Source organism: Acanthochromis polyacanthus, chromosome 16 (genome assembly GCF_021347895.1).
Source record: "Acanthochromis polyacanthus isolate Apoly-LR-REF ecotype Palm Island chromosome 16, KAUST_Apoly_ChrSc, whole genome shotgun sequence".
In the NCBI taxonomy this organism is placed as follows: Eukaryota; Metazoa; Chordata; class Actinopteri; family Pomacentridae; genus Acanthochromis; species Acanthochromis polyacanthus.
Genome location: NC_067128.1, coordinates 24,950,897 through 24,974,282, shown reverse-complemented (window position 1 = coordinate 24,974,282; position 23,386 = coordinate 24,950,897). Strand labels below are relative to the sequence as shown.

At 39.3% G+C, this 23,386-nt stretch overlaps 1 protein-coding gene across 1 annotated transcript in view; it reads left to right on the top strand.

Annotated features, from left to right (window-relative positions):
- LOC110956071 (nesprin-2-like) overlaps positions 1-23,386 on the top strand; it is a 48,199-nt gene that overhangs the window by 11,938 nt on the left and 12,875 nt on the right. Inside the window, exons 6-19 of the mRNA XM_022201341.2 lie at positions 607-774; positions 891-992; positions 1,444-1,647; positions 4,401-4,606; positions 6,185-6,292; positions 7,942-8,239; positions 8,751-8,929; positions 9,065-9,380; positions 9,814-9,978; positions 10,188-10,520; positions 10,605-10,741; positions 11,220-11,349; positions 13,633-13,803; positions 13,900-15,699. Of these exons, the coding sequence (XP_022057033.2) occupies positions 607-774; positions 891-992; positions 1,444-1,647; positions 4,401-4,606; positions 6,185-6,292; positions 7,942-8,239; positions 8,751-8,929; positions 9,065-9,380; positions 9,814-9,978; positions 10,188-10,520; positions 10,605-10,741; positions 11,220-11,349; positions 13,633-13,803; positions 13,900-15,699 (4,317 nt within the window). The remainder of the gene's footprint in view (positions 1-606; positions 775-890; positions 993-1,443; positions 1,648-4,400; positions 4,607-6,184; positions 6,293-7,941; positions 8,240-8,750; positions 8,930-9,064; positions 9,381-9,813; positions 9,979-10,187; positions 10,521-10,604; positions 10,742-11,219; positions 11,350-13,632; positions 13,804-13,899; positions 15,700-23,386) is intronic.

Here is a 23,386-nt window from a genome sequence, read left to right as displayed (position 1 = left end):
TTAACTCTGAAATTTTAATTCAGAGTTATGTATTTTTAGAATAATACATTTGCTAGCTGGACTCCACAGTGGCTTGGTGGTTTGCACCATCGCCTTGCAGCTAGAAGATCCCCGGTTCACATCCTGGCCTGGGCTGGGGATCTTTCTACATGTAGTTTGCATCTTGTCCCTGTACATGTGTGAATTTTTCTCCAGGTACTCTGTCTTCTTCTCACAGTCCAAAAACATGCTGAGGTTAATTGGTGATTGTAAATTATCTGCAGATGTGAATGTGAGTGATTGTTTGTCTCTATGTGTAGCCCTTTGATAGACTGGTGTCAGATGTTAGTCTGTACTTGGCAAGAGGAGGGACAGCAGAGGTAAAGACAATGGAGGTGTAATGGGTAGTGCCCTGTCTCCACCCTAAATCAACTGGCATAGACTCCAGCCCCCCTGCAACACTAGTGAGGATGAAGCAGTGTATAGATGGATGGATGGATAGATATTTTCTAGCTGACACTTTTTCACATTATTGTGTGCATTTTTCAGGCATTGAACCTGCTCTACTTCCAAATCTAAATTTCCTGTACAAATTATGCTCTCCTATGTTAATTCTAAACTTTGTAGTTGTCGGAAAGAACAGATTCTTATCTCGAAAATTTGCATGTTGGCTTGGCTCTGTGGGATGGAGTCCTTCAGCTGGGGACAGAAGTGGAGAGCTGGACAAACAATACACTCACAGTGTTTGCTCAGTGTCCATCCTTTCAGACTGAGGATGACATCAAATCATTGAAGGTAAAACCGTATTTCTATTTATGGTTCTCATGTGATCCTGTGACCTTAAGCTTAAATGGTCCAGATTTCCACACAGCTGCTTTTCATGATATTAACCTCCCTTATGCTATCTTTAGAATGAGATTGCAACTCAGGAGGAGAGCATACAGCGTTTCCAAAGAAGAGCCACTGAGATTCAGTCACTGCTTCAAAGTACAGAGCCTCCACTGGAGCTACAGGTACACCAAGTTGTTTTTGTTTAGTTTTATGTTTACAGTGTCGGCGTTTCAAGCTGAAAAAATAGTATGGAGATGAACAGATATGTAAATATAGCTTTTGTTTCATTTTTAATTCCAGTCTAGGTCAAAGTCAACATTTTAATAATCATCTTTGTTATGACAGAAGCTTTATCTTTTTTTAACAAAGAAATGTTGATTTGACATCTCCCAATAATACATTCATGCTCATTTTGTAATTTTTAAGACTTTTATGTAACAGTTTGTTGATCAGTTCACAATAAAAACGGTGGAATAACTTAGAACTTGTGATTTAAACTGATTTGATGCCGCTATTGTACATACTTGTTACTTTTGATTTAACCTTGCTATATATTAACATGCTTGTCAGAGACATAGTGGTCCTACAGCATATTGTCAACAGAGGTCTCATGAGTTGTTTTGCTTTGTCTAGGTGGTGGATACCCAGGTGAGGAAAAAGATAGAACAGCTGAAAGAGCTTGTTTCTGAAGCTGAAGATGTGTACAGACAGATGGTGACTACTAAGGGGCAAATTACTGGGAGAATGGAAGAATGTCTGACTTCCCTCCAGATGATTCAAGAATCACTCCTCACTCTTAGTGGTCCCAGTGTTGCAGCAGTCCTGGCAAAACTTAAGGTAAATGCTTAAATAAAATATACAGTAGAGTCAAAACTTTGGACACACCTTCTCATTCAGTGGTTTTTATTTAATTATTTTATTCATTGTAGATTAATACTAAAGACATCAAAACTATAAAATAATACATATGATTATGTTCTAAATAAAAAAGTGTTAATCTTCAGTATTAATCTGCAATGTAGAAAATAATACAAATAAATGAAAAGCATTGAATGAGAAGGTGTGTCTAAATTTTTGACTAGCAGTGAATGTATATGAATAAATACACATAAACACATACTAATCAAACTAAACAATCATTTACACTATTGGTCAAAAGTTTTGAGACACTTTCTCATTCAAATAAATAAGAATTTGTCCCAAAACTTTTTTGACCAGTAGTCTCGACACTGTTCGTTGGTCTTGTTTGGTAAATGTCACATTTACACATGAAGTAAAGCAGCATTCAGTATGCTTTTTAAGCTTGACATCTGAGGAGCAGAATATTTGAATGTCAAATTTTAAACCACAGAAAACTTGAGACAGTGGTAAGACGACAACCCAAGTATTTCTTTCATCAATACGAAAACAATACAGCAAGTCTGTGCTTGCGCTAGCCATTTGCCACTTCGCCATAGGCAAAGCCTTCCTCAGAATGGCGAAGCCATTTTTCGCATGTTTAGCCACGGTGGCGAAGCTAATTTTGCCTAATAAATGTGAAAAAAGGGTTAACTTACAACTTTTTCCTAATTTGCCGAGCAATAAAGAAAATAACAAATCACATCTCCTTTACTGAAGAGCGCTACCGAGTATAACCGGAATGACTCGAATGCTTCCGATAATTAATAGATGCACACTGTCACGTGTCTCATCTCAGCCAATCAGAAAAAAAGGATTCGGACTACAGCTCTCGCTCTCTGCACCTGGCTTACTCCATTTCCACCAACACCCCTCCCCCTTTGCCACACACACACACACACACACGTGCACATACACTTCCCTCATCCCCAATCCCCTGGTCCTTATGCATCCCAGCTTGTTAACCCATCCGTTTTTTTCTTCCTGTATTATTGCTATTCAGGCCTTCAGCTGCTATTTGGCTGGCAAGTAATTGGCCATTTCATTGTTTTTGAATCTGTCCATTACTTTCTCAATTGAGTGATTAATTATTTGTTCTATAAACTGTCAGAAAAGGGTGAAAAATATATTGTATCAGTATTTCCCAAAGCCCAAGATGATGTCCTCAACTGTCTTGTCTTTTGTCCACAACTTCGCGCGCCGCAGTACAGATACTGAAAAAGTGTGGCTAAATGTGGCTAAACAAAATTCTAACACTTTAGCCACAGTGGCTAGAGACAAATTTTCCCGAGTGCAAGCACAGCAAGTGTTCTTCTTGGCAAACATTACTTTGGCCACACATAAGCTTGTAATTTTGTCTAAGCAGTGTCAGATGTGTAAACTGCTAGTGGCACTGACCTGGACTCTACCACAACAAAGAAGAGACCATCCATTTTCTTATCTTCAAACTGTCAAAACAACATACAAAAACAACAATGGTTACAATTTTATTACAGGTTCATATACACTGCTAATGCTTAAACTAAAAATCACAACATAATACTTGTGGAAAATTCTAATTGCTGTTTGGAGCATCTGAAGTCTCATGTTTCTTGAACACCTTGAAGTTGGATATTAACACAGAGGCAAGTGCCTGAATATACACATCTGGACACATTGGGCATTCTAAGTCATTCAGTTTAATGCAAGTAGTTGTGAAATGTATTGCAGGCCCTGCTTTTAATCAGTGTACTGAGAGGCTGCTACAGTGTCTGCAACATAATTATTGATACATATAAAGATGACAAATCAATAACACAGATTCAATGTCAGCAGTTTACGTCTTCTTTCTTATAATGTACACAACTGGTCAAAAGTTTTGAGACATTTTCTCATTCAAATAAATGAGAAATTGTCTCACAACTTTTGACCAGTAGTGTAAGCAAACATATGCAATAGCATTTTACCATTACAGAGAAGATTGTCAGTCATATACAAATGACAGATTTCTCTGGACTGAGCACACTTGGTGTTATAAATTTAGCGTGATGCAGTGATGATTTCCCATAATCACTTCATCTCAGTTTCAGCCAGTGAACTGAACCTGCTCTATCAAAAATGATGAAAATATTATCCGTCTTGCCTAGCCTACACCAATATATAATCATCAGTAGAAGATTATCCTAGACAGAAATGCTCTATGGGTATTCATATGTACTAAAAGCAACACATTTTCAGACACTGTTGGATTATTGCATTTCCTCACCAAAATTTGCACAATCAGAATTATTTGTAGGATACTTAACATCAAAAATGCTTTTATAGGAATTTTAAACATTGACGCTGAAGTTAGTGTTTGTGTTTTTAAACCTGGAGTTTAAATGTAAAGGTTCCAGTATAGCTTGCCAGACTTGTAGAGATGTGCAACCACAACAGTGAAGATGGAACAGCTACAGTGGATGGTGGAGCCAGTACCAGAAAACAGTATTCAAGACATGTTTCTGATACTCCGGATACTAATGAAACTCACCATTCAAAGAAAAGATAACAGTCTAAAAAGTCCACCTCATGAGTTTATGTAGACAGTATTTATGGAATTATTCTTACTGCCAGAGGGGAAACACAAAGACAGGTTTAAACTGGTCAAATTAGAGTAGGCATTGAAAGCTGGGGTTATAAAATGCTTGTCAGTAAAGGCAATGTGTCCTCTGCAGGAACTATGTTGGCAGCTTCACACCCAGGATGAGCACGCAGAGAGTCTGCAGGAGGATGTGCGTGTTATAACCTCCATATCAGGTCCAGAGAGCCTTCTGAGTCTGTCTGTGAATGAGATTCAGCTTCAAGAGCAAGTCCGAAACACTCATCAGCTTTTCTCCAAAGTAGAAGAACAGACTGAGAAGAACATCCAGGATCTCGACAGGTAACAGACATTATGCATACACCTACATTCATGGTTCGGTTCAACTAATGTGTAGAGATACACACATCTGCAGTCCAATGTTAGTTTATGACTTCTCAACGATGTAACACGCAGCCAAAATAACATGCAACATTTACACTACTGGTCAAAAGTTTTGAGACAAGTTCTCATTATTTGAATGAGAAAGTGTCTCAAAACGTTTGACCAGTAGTGTATACACTGCAGAAAGGACCTAAGACAGCTGAGCAGGAATTTGTGTGTCTAATAGCAGCCTGATTATTCGACAGCCTTTCAAAGACTGTCATCAGGAGATCTGCAGAAAGAAGCAAACAAACTCATCTAAATCAATCTGACTGAAGTAGTGGTCGACCAATATAGGTTTTTCAAAGGTTGATACTGGTGCTGATATTTAGAGAGCATGGTGGTAGATCGCTGGTATATATATCTGGTAATATGTTTTGTTTTGTTTGTTTTTTGTTTTTTTTGGGGGGGGGGGGGTGGCATTGGATAAAATGCAAGAGTTTAATAATAATCACATAACAAATAATGAATAATAAATGAATTTATCTTAGCTCATTTTTACCTATCTAAAAATATTAACTTTCTCTGTGCGAAATCTAAATTTAAATTGTAACTTGTTCTACTTAAGCACTGCTAAGCTACTGGGTAATTTTGGACTTAACGTGTTCACTACTGGTCAAAAGTTTTGAGACATTTGAATGAGAAAATGTCTCAAAACTTTTGACCAGTAGTGTCTTTATCTCTAATTATCTTCACTTTCTACTTACTTATTTCTAGATATTCAACTTACTTGACTTTACTCAATAAATCCCTGCCTTCCTCTAACTGTGTGTTGCATTCAGCACTAAGTGTATTCATAATAAATAAAAATAAATAAACAAAAAGAAAAAAAAGAATTTAAAAAACATGCCACAAATGTTTACTTGTATTTACTAAATGTACTCAGAGAGAATGAACCTGTGTGTTTACTGAGGACTATTTTCAGTTGCAAATTATTCCAGATTAAGACAGCTAGTATTTATAGCAGCAGAGGGGTGTATTTACAACTGACTAAAAATAATGAAAAAATATAATGAAGGAGCTGGTCACCCAGTGTGAAAGTATGGTCCATTGATGTAATTTGGAAAAAAACAGAAGGCAAAGACACAGAGTAATAAAATATTATACTTTGGCCTCAATGGGAATACTTTTTTCACAGAATTTGCTGAAGTATTCTACACTAGTGGTCAAAAGCTTTGAGACAAGTTCTTATTTATTTAAATGAGAAAATATCTCAAAACTTTTGACCAGTAGTGTACTTGAACCTTTCTGATCAGTTACACTTGTACTTACTGTGGATGTAATACTGGCAAACTCTTAGTACAAGCACTTGTGGAGTCATACCATTCAAACTGTGGAGTTAAAAAAAGACAGCAGAACAAGTTTTACTTGTTTTCTGGAGTCCGTTTTGTACAGTATTGTGTGACAGAGTCTTTTCTCTCTGTAATACCACTTTAATCTATGGTATATTGTGAATACTGCGTCTTCACGTGTCTGTGGTATACTTTTGTGTTTTAGGCTGCAAACAGAGACTGACCATCTGGAACAATGGCTTCATGCTGCTGAGGAAAAAACAGCAAAGGAGGAGGATCTTAGTCACTTACAAGAGGAAGCACTTCAACAAAGGTAAACAATTTTCCGAGTGAAGACATGTAATGGTTGGTATCTGTGCTTGTTTTAAGTCCTATTTAAAGCAATCATTTGATATTTTACTATGACTTTCTGTTTGTTTCTGTGTTTCACCTTAAAGCTGATAGGAAAAAAAAACATGTTGCTATTGAAAGCGTTTGAGTGCCATTCATTTTATTACATGTGTGGATGAACATCACCTGTTCAGTTAATGCTAATGTCTGTAAGTTTACTCATTTTTATCACTGCCTTTTTTTAGTCACTTTTCATAAAACAGGCAAGGTATGCAGAAATGTACACTATATTCTTAGGCAGAAGAAATGTTTTTTTCTGCAGTATAATTTCTTGTGACCAAACATTCCATAAACAAATTTGTCTATGCGCTGTTGCCCGAGATTATTATATTTTTGAAATGATTGCAACATCATTTATTTCTGTAAATACGGTATTAAAACAGGAGTCCTGATCACAGAAATAAAGATATAGATATACATACATGAGTACAGTTAGACTCAGAAGGTGGGAAAGAGGTAGTAAACTTTATGCTACTTATAATCTGGTTTGTACAGAAATGAACAGCAGATCTCGATTAAGTAAAGCAAGTTTGAAGAAAGCATAGTTTTCCATTACTGTTATTTTGACTATTGCTCACCAAAGAGTCAGGAATGTTGAATAGCGTGTTGATCTTTACAGGTGGTTCACTCATGCTTACCTACATGACTGCTGTAGTCACACAAACTGTGTTAAATTGTAGTTCAAAGTATAAGTACACTACTGGTCAAAGATTTTGAGACATGTTCTCAATTATTTGAATGAGAACATGTCTCAAAACTTTTGACCAGTATGGTCCACAGCTTTTCCTGGCTCAGAATTTGGGCTGTGACTAAACAAGACAGCAAGCACAATCCGTCCATGCACAAGGCACTTAGTCTGTATTAACTTATTTGACAGAAATCTGTGTATTTTCGTTCCATTTCTGTCCATTTCAGAAACATAAATGTCTATATTGTTTAAGTAAATAAAACTCCAATAAAGAAAATGTTATTGTTTAAAATTTATTTTAAATACTTGTTATATACTATATAATTTTAACTGCACACAGTGGTATAGTGGTTAGCACTTTTGCCTTGCAGGAAGAAGGTCCCCGGTTCAAATCCCGGGGTGGGCCTGGGACCTTTCTGCTTGGAGTTTGCATGTTCTCCCTGTGCATGCGTGGGTTTTCTCCGGGCACTCCGGCTTCTTCCCGCAGTCCAAAAATATGCTGAGGTTGATTGATTATTCTAAATTGTCCGTAGGTGTGATTGTGTGTCTGTATATGTAGCCCTGCGACAGACTGGCGACCTGTCCAGGGTGTCCCCTGCCTTTGCCCGAGTCAGCTGAGATAGGCTCCAGCACCCCCCGCGACCCAAGTGAGGATAAAGCGGTGTATAGAGAATGGATGGATTTTAGCACGTGAGACGTTGCTTTGGGGAGTGCCCAATTCTTCACTGCAGAAAAAGTTCCTTGCTTTTGTTTATCCAACTTGTTATTCATTATGTCTGCAGCAAAATTTTTATTGTACATATAAACCTTACCATTTTTGTCACCTTATTAAGATTTGAAAGTGTGATTTAACTGTACTTGATCATCATTTCTCTACTCTGCAGCATGAGGACAGAGCTCCTCAGTCAACTTGTTTCTTCTTTACGAAGCAGCAACCTTCATCAGTTGGCGCTGCTGAAAGTGAGTGGAAAGCTGATAGAACGATACCACAACTTCCACACTCACTTATTAGGGGACCTAAATGGGATGCAGTTCTCTCTGAGCAAGGACATCGAGGCATTTCAGGATTTAGCCAAGTCCACACAGTCATGGGTCGAGGATCTGAGACAAATTGTTGACTCTCCTCTTGTTAAAAGCCCTGGGAGCCTGAGTCCTATAGAGCAGAGACTTCACTGTGCTCAAGTAAGAAAACTTCACTTACTCATTCAGTATATTCTGCAAAAAATCTGAACACGATCTGTTTGATTTGATACACAGCAGAGGTGTTTCCTAAGGGTGCATGCTCCTCATATTTCAATCACATGTTCTGCCTGTCCATACTTGTTGGGTTATTCTACATCAAAAACATTATAGCATTATAGTAGATTATTTTAATTCTCTTTTGTATAGTCCTGAAAAGGGTGTACCTTCAATACTGTGCAATGACACGTAAGGGTGTGGAGTGGGTTATTTCTTTTTGTCTACATTTGTTTCTACATGTTCCAAACTGAGGAGTGTCCATTTGCTGTACAGACCTGACATGATGATGACTGAGAAGTTCAGAGAAGTTTTTTTGATGAACAGTTGCATAACAAAGTTGACATGATTTGTTACAGAAACAGAATCCAGGAGAATTTTTGTTGCTTTTCATGAAACTGTATTCAGGATAGGTTATGCAAAAACGATCTGTAAAATCTCTGAAATTCAATTTTAGGTTGTGTTAAACGCGACAACAGAGGGGGAGACTCGCCTTGAAGAGCTCAGAGTTACTGGAGACAGTTTGAACTGCAAACTGTTGACTGGAGATGACCTGAAACACGGAATTCAGGAAACCATTCAGACAACAGAGGAGCAGTGGAAGAACCTTCTACAGTCAGTTGAGCCTCACTACAGGTGAGTGGAGCCAATGAGGGGCTTTTCTACTTTAATGACTCGTAAAGCATGATCAATTAAATAATTACATTTGAGGAACTCTTCATTCTGGGTTTGGAAGTAGTTACAATCTCATGGTGTCTCCTGGTGCTTCAGTGTTCTCCAAGCTGATCCACAGCTCACTTCTATCTACCTGGCCCGGAGACAGGAGGCCTGCCTCAGAGTGGAAGAGCTGCACCATCAAACTGATCAGCTTCCCATTTTATTCCCATGGCCTGGCACAGCTGAGCGTACACAAACCTGCCTTCTTGCCCACGAACTATGGGAGGAAGCTAATTCCTTGCAGTTAACACTCACCAGCCTGTCTGAACAGAGAAAGGAGCTGGCTGATAGAACCAGCAATTCCATCTGGAAAGATCTCCTCTGGAATGAGGTAGACACTCGCTGGTCTTCACTGATGGCTAAGCTGAAGGTAAAAATTCACTTTTAATGTTCAAGTGATATCTATGGCTTACAGTGGTTCCTATAACTGCTATGTGTACCCTAGAGTTGACAGATGGTGTATTGGAAAATTATTTGAAATTTGAAAAAAGAAATATAATTTAATTAAAAAAACACATCCACACTTGTGAATATTACTTTGTTTTGGTTCATAATTCTGATTTTTTAAACCATATGTTCTCATTGAGAGGATAAAGCGGTGTGTAGAGAATGGATGGATGGATGGATGTTCTCATTGAGGTTACATGAACACAGCTTAGGAAGTTATGTTTGCTAATACCCACTTTAAAGTAATATGACAAGGCTGCAATCATGTGCGGCCCGTGTAGGGTTTGTGGTTTGTATAATCCCAATGAGTTCTGCAGAACTCTGACTATGGCTTGGTGTGCTGGATATATCCACAGGGTGTGAGCTCCTGCCTCGAGGAAGGTGTGAGTAATGAGCAACACTTTAGCCAGTTGCTGCAGGACTGCCATCATAAATTGGCATCCCTACAGGAAAGGATGTCAGTCTGTCAAGCCAAAAAAGAAAGTTCAGCTGGACTAAATACTGATGCACCAGGTCTGGAGGTGAGGTTCATTCAGTAAACTGACATGAATAATCAGTTGCAAGCAGTCTTTGTTTCACATTCCTTTTGAGTTGCAGCCACAAAAAAAGACATTCAAATGAAACATTATACCACTTATTCTATGATACAATGCTGTCTATTTCTCAGTAAGCACATTTATCTGTCTCCTTTTTTTCCTTTTCTTTTTTTTTTTTTTTTTTAACTTTTCAGGCTTTGCTAGAAGAAATAACAGACATTGAAAAAGACATTTTAGAACTTGCAACACTCAAGGACTCTATCATAGTCAGTTCCACAGGGGAGGCTCAGGCAAGTCTCTCTCAGCAAGTCAGCAATCTCCAATACCACAAGAGGGTGCTAGAAAATGACATCAGAGAAAATCTAGGACTCTTTAATAGGAATCAAAGAATTCAGCAAATGAAAGAAGAAGCCTCCTTTTTACAGAGAGCACTGAAAGACCTGACTGAAAATGTAGGGGATCTGTGTGGGACCCTTGAAGTGTTGCCTGATATCATCCATCTGAAACAACAGTGGTGTGCTATAAAGGTGAGAGTATAAGATGTTTAAAGATGTTTCTTTGCTCCTGAAAAATAGAACCCTCCAAAGACAAGATTTTTGCCTCTGTCTCAGGACTTGGACATCATGCTAACAGAGTTGGACACAAGAGTTAACAAACTGCAAAGGACAAAGGAATCAAGCATGATGCAGGAAATTCTTCCCGCAGAGATCATTTCGAATATCACTGCACTTTTTAAGGATCTTGGCAGGTACTTTACCTCGTTCTAAAGCAGACAAGTTACATTACACAGAATAAAATATCTTTGTTGCAATATCCATGCAGCTTTATAGTTATACTGTATATAGTTTGAAGCCCTGTTCTGTTTAGGAATCAAGCCCCCCTGCAACCCTTCTGAGGATTAAGTGGTGTATAAATAGTGCTTGGATGGATAGAAGAGTAGATCTAATCGGGAATATCTGATTTCTGGACAGAGACTTTTAGACTTTTCTTAAGACAGTAAGACTGTCCTGGAACTGTATTGTATTCTTCCACATGAAACTAAACACTGAAAGTAATTCCAGTGCCAAAGTTATAACGAGAAAAGAGGTTGGCAGGATAGCAATGCTCTATTTATAACAGGAAGTATTAGGATTGATGGGAAATGTTGTTTATATTTTAATATATTTTAGTCCCTTTAAAAAAAATGTGCAAAACTCATCACTTGCCTTTTTGATTTCTAACTCTAGCCTCACATCTATTTTTCAACAAAAGAAGAAGGAATGTGCAGAAAACACTGCCAACAAGATGACAGAGGTCATCAGCCAACTGCAGCAGTGGAGCCAGAGAACACAAGCCAAGCCAGCATTACTCAGCCAGGTAAAACACACCAATGTACCCATCCGTTTGTCTTTTGTCACACCCCAGATTTTTTAAAAGTAAGTCTTTTCAAAACAAACTTACCCTTCAATTGATACATATGCAATAACTTGCTATTGTGCTGCATTCATGATGGTAAATGTAATAGAAAAAATTATCCAGCCTCAAGATTTAATAAAATGTTAGTATACAACAAACACATGAATGAACATATTATCATATTCATCATGACTTCATAATAATTGTATGGTTAGATTGTTACACACCATAATGATTTTTATGTTTTATGTTACAGCATATTGTAGTCTGTAGAGTCTGTCTTGTCCCTGCCAGTTGAATTCAAAACAAATTTGAATAATATCCAAAAAGAAGTAAGATCCATCCACCCATTGCCATATCCTGAAGAGGGTCATAGGTTTTATCCCATCTAATATTGGGCAAGAAACAGGAAACACTCTTCACCAGTTAACCTACTTGGCATGTCTTTGAACTGTGGGAGGAAGTTAGAGCACCACGTAACATAGGCAAAACACAAGTGTAATAGGCTTTCCAATAAAACCATCCACGGGAGCTTATGGCTGACGCGTGTTTCAGAAAGTGTGTCCTCCACAATAGTTAATCTTCTCACATTTATTGAACAGAAGACACAAAAAAAATGAAGACACGTTTTCTGTCCACACACAGCTTTAAATATGCGCAAAACCTAAACAGTCCCAACACAGTGAGAAAAACCGTGAGCTCCTCTCAGCTCTCAGGCCGTCTCTTCTATACATATCTATGGTCTCTCCCACAATACCTATGTAGCATCACACAGATCGCCGCACATTCTTAAAGCGACAGGCTCCTATTATTGTCCTTACCTTTCATGAATACATTAGCTTGAAATAACCAAATACTGTGGCTGTGTAAATTATAATAATGCAAATTTTACTAAATTATGCATGTAAAAACTGCTTCAGTGCCATAAAATAATAACTGATTAATAACTGAACTGAAATTGTCATCACTTAACACAAACTATGCATACCACACCTATAACAAGTGCTAACCATAGTGTCATTGTCATTAAAAGTGAAAGAAATTCTGAAAATGCACTTGTTTTTAACTTCATCTTTGTGCTATTGTGTCACCTCAACTTTTGAAGCATTAGTAAAAGACAGCGAGTGGTTCCAACAAAAGCAAAAAGCTGAAGCGTAGAAACCCATTTGTGCCTGCATTTTGTGGTAATACCAAGACGATTTTCTTTTGCTGTGTCTGACTTGAGACAGAAACCACCGATTTTTCTACCCAGCAGGACTTTTCTGTATTTTGTACAGCTGTTTCTGAAATGCCACAGGTCCATCTTTCTAAATACTTCTCGTGAAGTACCTTTGTGTGCTTCATGGTTTACAAAACAGGGAGGCCAAAGCTTACTACATGTTTGTGTGTGAATTATTTTCCCATCACTCTTAATATGTTTAGTATTTTTAGCATTTGTCAATAAACTAATGCCAGCTACCTTATACATTAACCATTTACTGATGCATTTTGTAGATTCTCAGCCGGTCATGGTAATCCTAAATTCATTTATAGAAGACAATTGGACTTTTTTGGGTGGTTCCTCCAAGAGACTTCCTCAGTTTGAACTTACCAGTAGGGAGTCCCGGATTTTTATTCTTACCATCAAATCCCATGTCATGGCCCTTTAATGACCCCAGGGCCACATGACATGAAGTGTTGCTGTGTTTCCATAAAAAATTAATTTCAAAATTGTTTTGTGCTATCTCACAATTCCTTTTAATTTCCTTCTGGGATAGTATTATGTCTTAAGCACAGAGAAGCCTCCCTTCAGCTGTGGCTGCTCAGGCATAAAACAGCTGTGACACATTGTGAACAGTGGGTATAAGACTAAATTCATGAAAGGGTGGCATGTGTATAGTGAACTGACATGGTTGTGATGGCTGAGCATTGTCTTAGAACTACTTATTCTTGAAATCGTTTCTCCTTTCTATAGTATATGCAAAATCTCTCTGCAAACTGGCTGTGTAGTGTAACTGAATTGGATCAATACACCAAGTATCCATATGGATGTAATGTGAGGTAACATAAAAGTAATCCAGTTATGAGATTTGCTGCTACATGTGTACTGCAAGTAGCTTTCTGGAAAACAAAGGGCATGAGAGGTCTTTTTACCATTCAAAGGAAGCTTTACAATCAAAAAATACCAAACTGTCAGTGAAACTTTTGTTTACTTCGGATAAAGTTTTTTTGAGTTTGTATGTATATCTGCTTGTGCTCTCGTAGGCAGCTCTGGATGAAGGTTTGCAGCTTCAACAAGCACTTTATGAAGTGCTCTCAGAAAAACACTTTGTTCTGGACTGCCTGGGAGCAAAAGTGACAAAGGAATTGGAGGAAAGTGCTTCAAGTGTTCTTAATGAAAGTGAAACTACAGTTGAAACCCTCTCTAAACGCCTGGTGAGTTTCTCCTCAGTTTGACAATTGTAGAGTCCAGTGTAGTACAAAATTATGATTGTGGAGTTAATATTGTTGTTAATTTTATGGATTTCACAGGTCAGTCACAGTGGCAGTGATGTGCAACTAGAAAATGTAGAGCTGTTGAGCAGAAGTAAAAGTAAAACACCACAGTCATCTTCAGCTGATGAAACTTCAGTCATGGGTCCGTCTTCTGCAACAGACATCAAGGAAAACTCAGAAAGGTGTCAGAATGACAACAAAATGAGCACTAACGTCACTTTCCATGCTTCAGAAACAAGTCAACCTTCCACTGAGCCTGTCACAGACATGTCAGAAGGATTAAATGTGGAAGCTGATGCCAGCAAGCAAGACAAAGCATACATTCCAATGCAAAAAGTAGGCATTTCTGTCATGGGTGCGAGTCGCCTTACAGAAAAAGATGATGACGCCTTCGTCCCTATTCAAGTCCCAGGTTCAAAAATTTCAGATGTTTTACACTCAAAGGCCCAGCAAGAATCACACCACTTAACATTCACTCCCCAAAATCTAAACCTGAATATTGGGTCAAAAGCTGATAAAGGAAGATTGTACACTGACACCAGCCCTCAAAGCAGCAAGCACAAGACACTCTCTGGAGATAACACACAGATGTTAAGGTTAGACTTGCTTCCCACTCTCAATAAGACCTTAACAACTCAGGAAGCAAACACTCAACCATTGGAGGCAGACACTGCTTTGCCAAAGCCAGAAGACAGTTCTGTTTCTACCACTGAAAATCTGTCTGAGCATCTGACAGTACAGCCAGAGATCACTACAAATGCCAAATGCCAGGACATCGGTGTGACCACAAAGAAAGTGTTTACAATTGTGTTGGATGTAGAGCCAATGGACATACAGCGAAGCGAAAATGCTAGTGCCTCCAATCTAGATGCACGGAGATGTTCTCCAGAAACAGAGCTGTGTAATGCAGCATTCACAGAATTGCCAAATACAGGATTCCCTGACAAGAAACCTGAACCCTTTACAACTCCAGTTAGCCTAGAATCAGACATGAACAGCTGTCATTTAGCAGCACAGTCAGAGACATTTACGGCAGTCACTAATGCTCAACAACAACAAATGCACTGTGAGGATGTCTGTTGGAGCCCAGACAAAATATTTACTATAGTGTTGGATATGGAGCTGCAGCCATGGGACATGCAACAAAGAAAAATTGAAGGAGCCAGCAGTCCAGATGTGCACAGATGTTCACAGAGAGTGGAGCTCTGTGATGCACAGCTCACTGAAGTTTCAAACGAGGGATTCCCTGAAAAAAAATCAGGTCTCATTCCCACATTAAGCATTCCTGTATCAGATAAAACAGATTTTAAAAGCCATTACTTGAGTTCTGAACCAAACTCTTTGATGTTAGCAGATGCAGAGCTTGAGGAGGTAACATCTGCAAGTGCCAAACTTCCACGTAAAGAACACCACATAGTGTGCGAATTAAAGCATAATGAGGTGTTGACTTCCATCAAATCATGTAACACTGTTGCTGAATACCAGCTCACTCATACAGATGCAACAGAAACAACATTTCCAGATGTCAAACAGGAAAAGATGACAGATTTCTGTCATTCTGAGAAACAAACAGTGGGCTCAGTGTTGTTCAGTGTTGAGGATTCTGTACAACATGGAGAGGAACAGGTGACGGTTGCTGATCCTGCACTGAACACGAAGACATCAAATGAGGAGATAGAAGAAGGAAAAAACACAGAAGAAGCAAATGACACGGAATGCATAGAAAGCAACCACTCAAAAGTGACAGAGAGACGAGACATTGCTACGCTATCAGAAGAAAAAAGTGAATGGACGTTGCCTGCAGCGCTGGGGGATATGGGGGCAACACAGGGACAGGTAAGTGAAGTTTAACATTTTATTGAGTGGGTTTTAAGGTCTTTCTTGCTAATAGTTTTGTTTGAGAAAAAGTTTCAATGTAAAACAAAAGTGTAACACTAGAATGAAGTTAATTGTATGGGTGGCACAACCAGTGGGAATGTCACAGTTCCTAACAGGTATGAGACAGATACACTCTCGGTGTCAGTAGTAGGTTTGCTGATTTTATATATATCTGTTGTTTTAAATGAAATCACATAGAAGCCAGTTTGTGTTCTCAACTTCTAAAACAATTGCAGTGGTTTGGTGCTCCTAGCCTGAAATGACTCCAGTAAGTTCTCTTTAGTAGAAATTAATACATGTAGAGAAAATACCATCCGTAGAGTGAAAAAAGGAACATTTTTTTAACCCTTTAGAACTCCAGCAGTTTATTGTTTCTATTAAATTTTAAAACACTGTGGTCACATTTTTCTCTAAAATATAAAGTCCTGCACATCTATGGAAGCAACACAACCATAATGAGAGAAAACTTACAAACGTCTTGTGAATAAAAAATATGGAATCATGTCTAGTATTTTTCCAAATCCCCACAGATGTTACCAGTACAGGTAAAAATGGTGGTTCCACAATCTAAAGTCATGTAACTCCTGGAATTTCGACATCTTTAACCGACATTGTGTTTTTACCCTACTCTGCATATAAATTACTGATATTTCACGATGCTGATTCCTGATGAAACTATACGTGACACATGATATGAAAACCGAATGATTCTTTAAGATTTGTAGCTGAACAGTTTACATTGTGATTAAAGATCCCATTCTGTTCCTATACCCTTCTTACCCTTTTGAACAAGTTAAGGAAAGTCTAACATGTAAAAAACACTTTGAACCTTCATCTCGGAATGTTGCAGATGTTGCAGATTATTCATTCTACCATGTTTATAGTATTTCAGGTTTTAGGCCTGTTCCAAACAGACTATTTCACTGTCCTGCTCCTCACATGATGTAAACAAACCAACCATGCACAACTGAAACTGACTGGTTTGTCTGTGAGTGACAGAATCTGCTTGGTGTTGTGGTTATTTATTGCACGTTGTAGAATCGTTTGTATTTTTAGTCAAACATCTGAATAGGACTTATAGATTCATTCAATTCATTCATTCCATGATCATTGTTAGTTTGCTAAACTGTATAAACACTCAACTAAACAAACTGTAAATGAAGCACAAGTTCACGTGTTCTTTAAATGTCGATGAGTCACCCATGAACCTGTGCTCTCACAATAGCGTGTTCCATTTTTTGAGGTGTAGTACTGAGGCCTTAGTGTAAAGATTAGGATTGGGACTGTACCTACCAAGTGGCAGAGATAAGCCCAGAAAGGGGGCGGGGGCGGGGGGGGGGGGGGGGGGGTTGGGGGCAGAGCTTATCGTGTTGTAACATCACAACCACTATAATCTCAACATGCCGCAAACCTAAACAGTTTGTGCAGAGACAGTTTCTGATCTATGGAGAAAGGAAGGAAAAACGAGGATAATCTTGTCTCATATTTTGTGGTTCTTTAGATTAGCTAGGGACACATAATCATGTTCAAAATCAATAAATGGATTTTGCATAATGCGACCCCTTTAACTGGTAGCTGTACTTGTTGCAGCTAATGGAGATCAAATAAATACGAAATATGAAGCCACCAGGACCGTTTATTAAAATTGTTCAGATTAATTTTACTGATGTCTATTGTGAAGTTTAATCATTTAGGAAAAGCAACAACAACCAAAAAGAAACTGAATTTAAGAAATTTACCTTGACAGATTTTTAACTTGTTAGAAAGATGTGACCTTTCTGCTGATGAAACAACCAGATGCCCCTGGTGAATCTACTGTCCCTGTTTTTTTTTTTTTAAATTGCACTTATCAAATTTCTTTGACGTTTTCAAATTACTGTCATTTCCTTATCTTATTCTCAAGTTAGAGAGTGTGTGTGTCCCAGATATTACTCACGATGTGGGGACTGGAATCTACTTACACAGTCACATTATGGGGACTTGTCCTCTTCATGGAACAAAAGGCAAGACCTGAAATATAAATCTTTAAATTTTAAGATGAAGAGATTTTTATAAGTTTGGGGAAAGGTTAGGCACAATTTAATGAGAGGAAGAAATACTAGGAAAGGTAAAGTAATGTTCTCCAAAGCCATGGACGCACTGTGTGTGTTTCAGTCACTGTGCTACTGACATTTTGCAACAATTTTACCCTAACGTGCACCTTAAGCCCTAAGCCCAAACATATTTTCTTTCGGTGCATATATTTCTCTCACCATTTTACATTTCTATCGATCCATTCATTATGTATACACCGCTTAATCCTCATTAGGGTTGCGGGGGGCTGACGTCTACCCCGGCAAACTTAGAATGAAGGCAGGGGACACCTTGGACAGGTCACCTGTCTATCACAGGGCTACATATAGAGACAGACAAGAACACTCACACCTACGAACAATTTACAATTGGGTCATTCCTACTATTCGGTGCCATTTGAGTCCCCATGACAGAGTATTGCATATTTTTGGTAAAAATGTCCTAATACTAATTTTCAAAAGCCTGGCTTATATGGTTAACAGTTCTCTACCATAATATACAATGATATGTATGCAGGAATATTTCAATTTTAAACAATTACCCTTATTTTTGGATAAGTAGGCCAAATTCCCATGTCCCAAATCATGTTTGCTCAATTAAAAATACATATAAAAGTAATAGTAATAAAATAAACCCAACACTTTTCACTGTTGTTGCACAGCTTCGTTTATAATCTACCTCCCCAAATGTTATTTTTTGTTATTTATACATTTTTACTGCTTAAAATATTCAAAATATGTTGTGTCCCTGAGTCAACTGTCCACCCTGTTACTTTGATACAAAGATCTCTGCACACGCCCCCCCAATACATCATCTAGTCACTTGATACAGGAAGTGGCTTACACTTTTGGAGGGAAAATCAAACTAATGGAAGTAAAGTAAGTACCTCTCTTTAAACAACCTTTTTTAAGTGTTTTAGAATGCTTGACTGACGTGGTAAAGCATAAGATGTCCACCCTGTTACCCTGTTTTATAGCAGAAAATTATATTTTTTGGTAATTTCAAAAATATGGTTAATAAATATGTTAAAAATCTTCCTTGGTTGTCACTAAGTGCTATCTTGTTTTTCATCACCTTAGCAGTAAGGGACAGCTTTAGCATTAAATGTCCCCCCTGTTACCGTCCACCCTGTTACCATTTTGTAGAGTAACAGGGTGGACACACAGTAACAGGGTGGACATAACAAAGGTGGATAAACATCTTTCTTCAGCATATGTTGTCTTCTATTATTATTTTTGGTTATAAATTAATTGTTTTATTTTTATTTTTAGTTATTGAATGAATTTCCTATTTTAAATTATTGAATGAATTTCTAATTGTTAATGAATTATATTGTTCAGTGAATTCGTATGTAAAGCTGATGCTCATGACGTTTTTCTAGCGGTGAGGCGACATTGCTAACCACCAAGCCACTGTGTAGTCCATTTGGAATTGGTGGTTGTCACTGTTGCCTCACAGCTAGAAGATCCCTGGTTCATGTCCTGGCCTGGTCCTGTGATCTTTCTGCATGGAGTTAATATGTTCTCCTTGTGATAGACTGGTGACCTGTCCAGCTGTCTCCTGTCTGCACTTTAAGACATCTGGGATAGACTTCAGCCCCCATGCAACCCTAATGAGAATTAAGCGGTATATATGTGATGGGTGGATGGATGTCATAATTTTGCTATATTTCTTTGTTTTTGTGATATATTTTTTGGAGCATCTTTTTATTCATCATCTGTGAGTAGAAATGTTTATTTTTCCAGTGATAAATGGATTAAATTGATGTTGTCTTGATACTGCCATGTGTCTTCTTTTCCTTTCGACTTTTCCCTTCAGGGGTCACCACAGCAAATCAATTGCCTCCATCTAACCCTGTCTGCTGCATCTTCTTCTCTCACACCAACTACCTTCATGTCCTCTTTAACCACATCCATAAACCTCCTCTTTGGTCTTCCTCTAGGCCTCCTGCCTGGCAGTGGGAAACTCAGCATCCTTCTACCAATATATTCACTCTCTCTCCTCTGGACATGTCCGAACCATCTCAGTCTGGCCTGTCTGACTTTATCTCCAAAGCCTCTAACATGTGCTGTCCCTCTGATGTACTCATTCTTGATCCTATCCATCCTGGTCACTCCCAAAGAGAACCTCACCATCTTCAGTTCTGCTACCTCCAGCTCTGCCTCCTATCTTTTCCTCAGGGACACTGTCTCCAGACCAAACAACATGGCTGGTCTCACCACAGTTTTGTAAACCTTTCCTTTCATTTTAGCTGAAACTCTTCTATCACACATCACACCTGACACTTTTCTCCAGCCATTCCAGCCTTCCTGTACACGCTTCTTCACCTCTTTTCCACACTCTCCATTGCTCTGGACTGTTGACCCTTAGTACTTAAAATCCTCCACCTTCTTGATCTCTTCTCCCTGTAACCTCACTCTTCCACTTGGGTCCCTCTCATTCGCACACATATACTCCGTCTTGCTGCGGCTAACCTTCATTCCTCTCCTTTCCAGGGCAAACCTCCATGCCTCTAGCTTCTCCTCCACCTGTTCCCTGCTCTCACTACAGATCACAATGTCATCTGCAAACATCATAGTCCATGGAGACTCCTGTCTAACCTCGTCTGTCATCCTGTCCATCACCATAGCAAACAAGAAGGGGCTCAGAGCTGATCCCTGATGTAGTCCCACCTCCACCTTGAACTCCTCTGTCACACCTGCAGCACACCTCACAACTGTCTTACAGTCCTCATACATGTCCTGCACCACTCTAACATACTTCTCTGCCACTCCAGACTTCCTCATAGTTCCTCTAGATCTACAAAGACACAATGCAGCTCCTTCTGACCTTCTCTGTACTTCTCTATCAACATCCTCGAAGCATATATTGCATCTGTTGTACTCTTTCTTGGCATGAAACCATACTGCTGCTCACAGATGCTCACCTCTGCCCTTAGTCTAGCTTCAACTACTCTTTCCCATAGCTTCATCGTGTGGCTCATCAGCTTTATTCCTCTGTAGTTGCTACAACTCTGCACATCTCCCTTGTTCTTAAAGATGGGCACCAGCACACTTCTCCTCCATTCCTCGGCCATCTTCTCACTATCTAAGATCCTGTTGAACAACCCAGTCAGAAACTCTACTGCTACCTCTCCGAGACACTTCCATACCTCCACAGGTATATCATCAGGACCAAGTGCCTTTCCACTCTTCATGCTCTTCAATGCCCTCCTCACTTCATCCTTACTAATCTTTGCTACTTCCTGGTCCACAACAGTCACCTCTTCTACTCTTCGTTCTCTCTCATTTTCCTCATTCATCAACTCTTCAAAGTACTCTTTCCATCTTCCCATCACACTATTGGCACTGTCAACACACTTCCATCCTTATCCTTTATCACCCTAACCTGCTGCACGTCCTTCCCATCTCTGTCTCTCTGCCTTGCCAACCTGTACAGATCAGTCTCTCCCTCCTTACTGTCCAACCTAGCATACAAGTCATCGTAAGCCCCTTGTTTGGCCTTTGCCACCTCTACTTTCACCTTACGCTGCATCTCCCTGTACTCCTGTCTACTCTCTTCAGTCCTCTCAGTGTCCCACTTCTTCTTAGCTAACCTCTTTCTCTGGATCCACTCCTGCTCCTCCTCATTCCACCACCAAGTCTCCTTATCTCCTTTCCTTCCAGATGGCACACCAAGTACTCTCCGACCTGTCTCCCTGATCACATTTGCTGTAGTTGTCCAGTCATCTGGAAGCAACTCCTGACCATCCAAAGCCTGCCTCAACTCTTTCCTGAAAGTCATACAACACTCTTCCTTTTTCAGCTTCCACCATTTGGTCCTCTGCTCTGCCTTTGCCCTGTTCATCTTCTTCACCACCTGGGTCATCCTACACACCACCATCCTATGCTGTCTGGCTACACTCTCACCTACCACTACTTTGCAGTCACTGATCTCCTTCAGATTACACCGTCTACACAAGATGCAGTCTACATGTATGCTCCTACCTCCACTCTTATAGGTCACCCTATGTTCCTGCCTCTTCTGGAAGAAAGTATTCACTACAGCCATTTCCATCCTTTTTGCAAAGTCAACCACCATCTGTCCTTCTTCATTCCTCTTCTGCATACCAAACCTGCCCATGACCTCTTCATCATCTCTGTTTCGTGTACCAACATGTCCATTGAAGTCTGCACCAATGACAACTCTCTCACTTCTAGGGATGCTCTGCATCACTTCATCAAGGTCCAACCAGAATTTCTCCTTCTCCTTCAGCTCACATCCTACCTGTGGAGCATACCCACTAACAACATTGAACATCACACCTTCGATTTCTAGCTTCAGGCTTATCACTCGATCTGACACTCTTTTTACCTCCAGGACATTCCTAACAAACTCCTCCTTCAAGATAACTCCTACTCCATTTCTCTTCCTATCTACACCATGATAGAACAACTTGAACCCTGCTCCTAAACTTCTAGCTTTACTACCTTTCCACCTGGTCTCCTGGACACACAGTATGTCCACCTTCCTCCTCTGCATCATGTCAACCAGCTCTCTACCTTTTCCTGTCATAGTTCCAACATTCAAAGTCCCTACTCTCAGTCCTAGACTCTTGGTGTTCCTCTTCTCTCTCTTCCTACGAACACACCTTCCTCCCCTCCTTCTTCGACCAACAGTTGTCCATATAATTAAAAGGATGCACCTGAAATCACAGTTTTATGGCACAGCAGTATGTGCAATACATCACATTGTGGATTTGTTGTCCCACAAAAGAGAAGTTTCACAAAAAAAGTGTTCTATTTTACCCCCAATGTATCATGTAGATGGATTAAACTGTAGGTTGACAGCACCGATGGCGGTCGTTATTAACCTGGGCCTCGACCGATCCGGTATGGAAGTCGTACATTTGATTTGCATGTTTGATTTTGGCCAAAGTTTTACGTCGGATGCCCTTCCTGCCACAACCCTCTGTATTTATCCGGGCTTGGGACCGGCGCAATAAGACACTGGCTTGTGTCCCCTTGTGGCTACATTGATACTGCCATGTGTATTACACAAAATTGGTTATAGCCTGCAACAGTAGTAACAAAACAAAACACAAAATGTAGAACAGTGAAAAATAATCTTTCCTAACATGTTCCATTGTTAAATCCTGAGTAGTGACAAGAACAGTCTACCAACAAACCCATTCAAAATTAAACAAAACAAAAAATAGAGTTGTCCACAAGATTGTTATGTTTTTCTGGCACTCGCTTCATGCCTATGCTAACTCTACAGCAGCTCCAAAGATGGATAAGAAATGTGATGTGACACTGAGTAGGGATATACCTAAGGCAGATATGGATCTGGCATCCAGAAAAACTAAGGAAGTACCATTTTTCTGGATCACTTGCCAATACACAAGACACAGTAACAAAGCCGAAGCCGATTATTTCAAGTGGAATTGTTGTTACAGTTTCTGTTTCAAAGATTGTTCGAGGAATTTCTCTCTACAACAACCTATCATTATCCTGAGTAATAACAGCATGCCTTCTCTCTGTAAACAGCTGACATTTGTTTCCAGTGATGACTGCTGAGTCCACTAAGATAT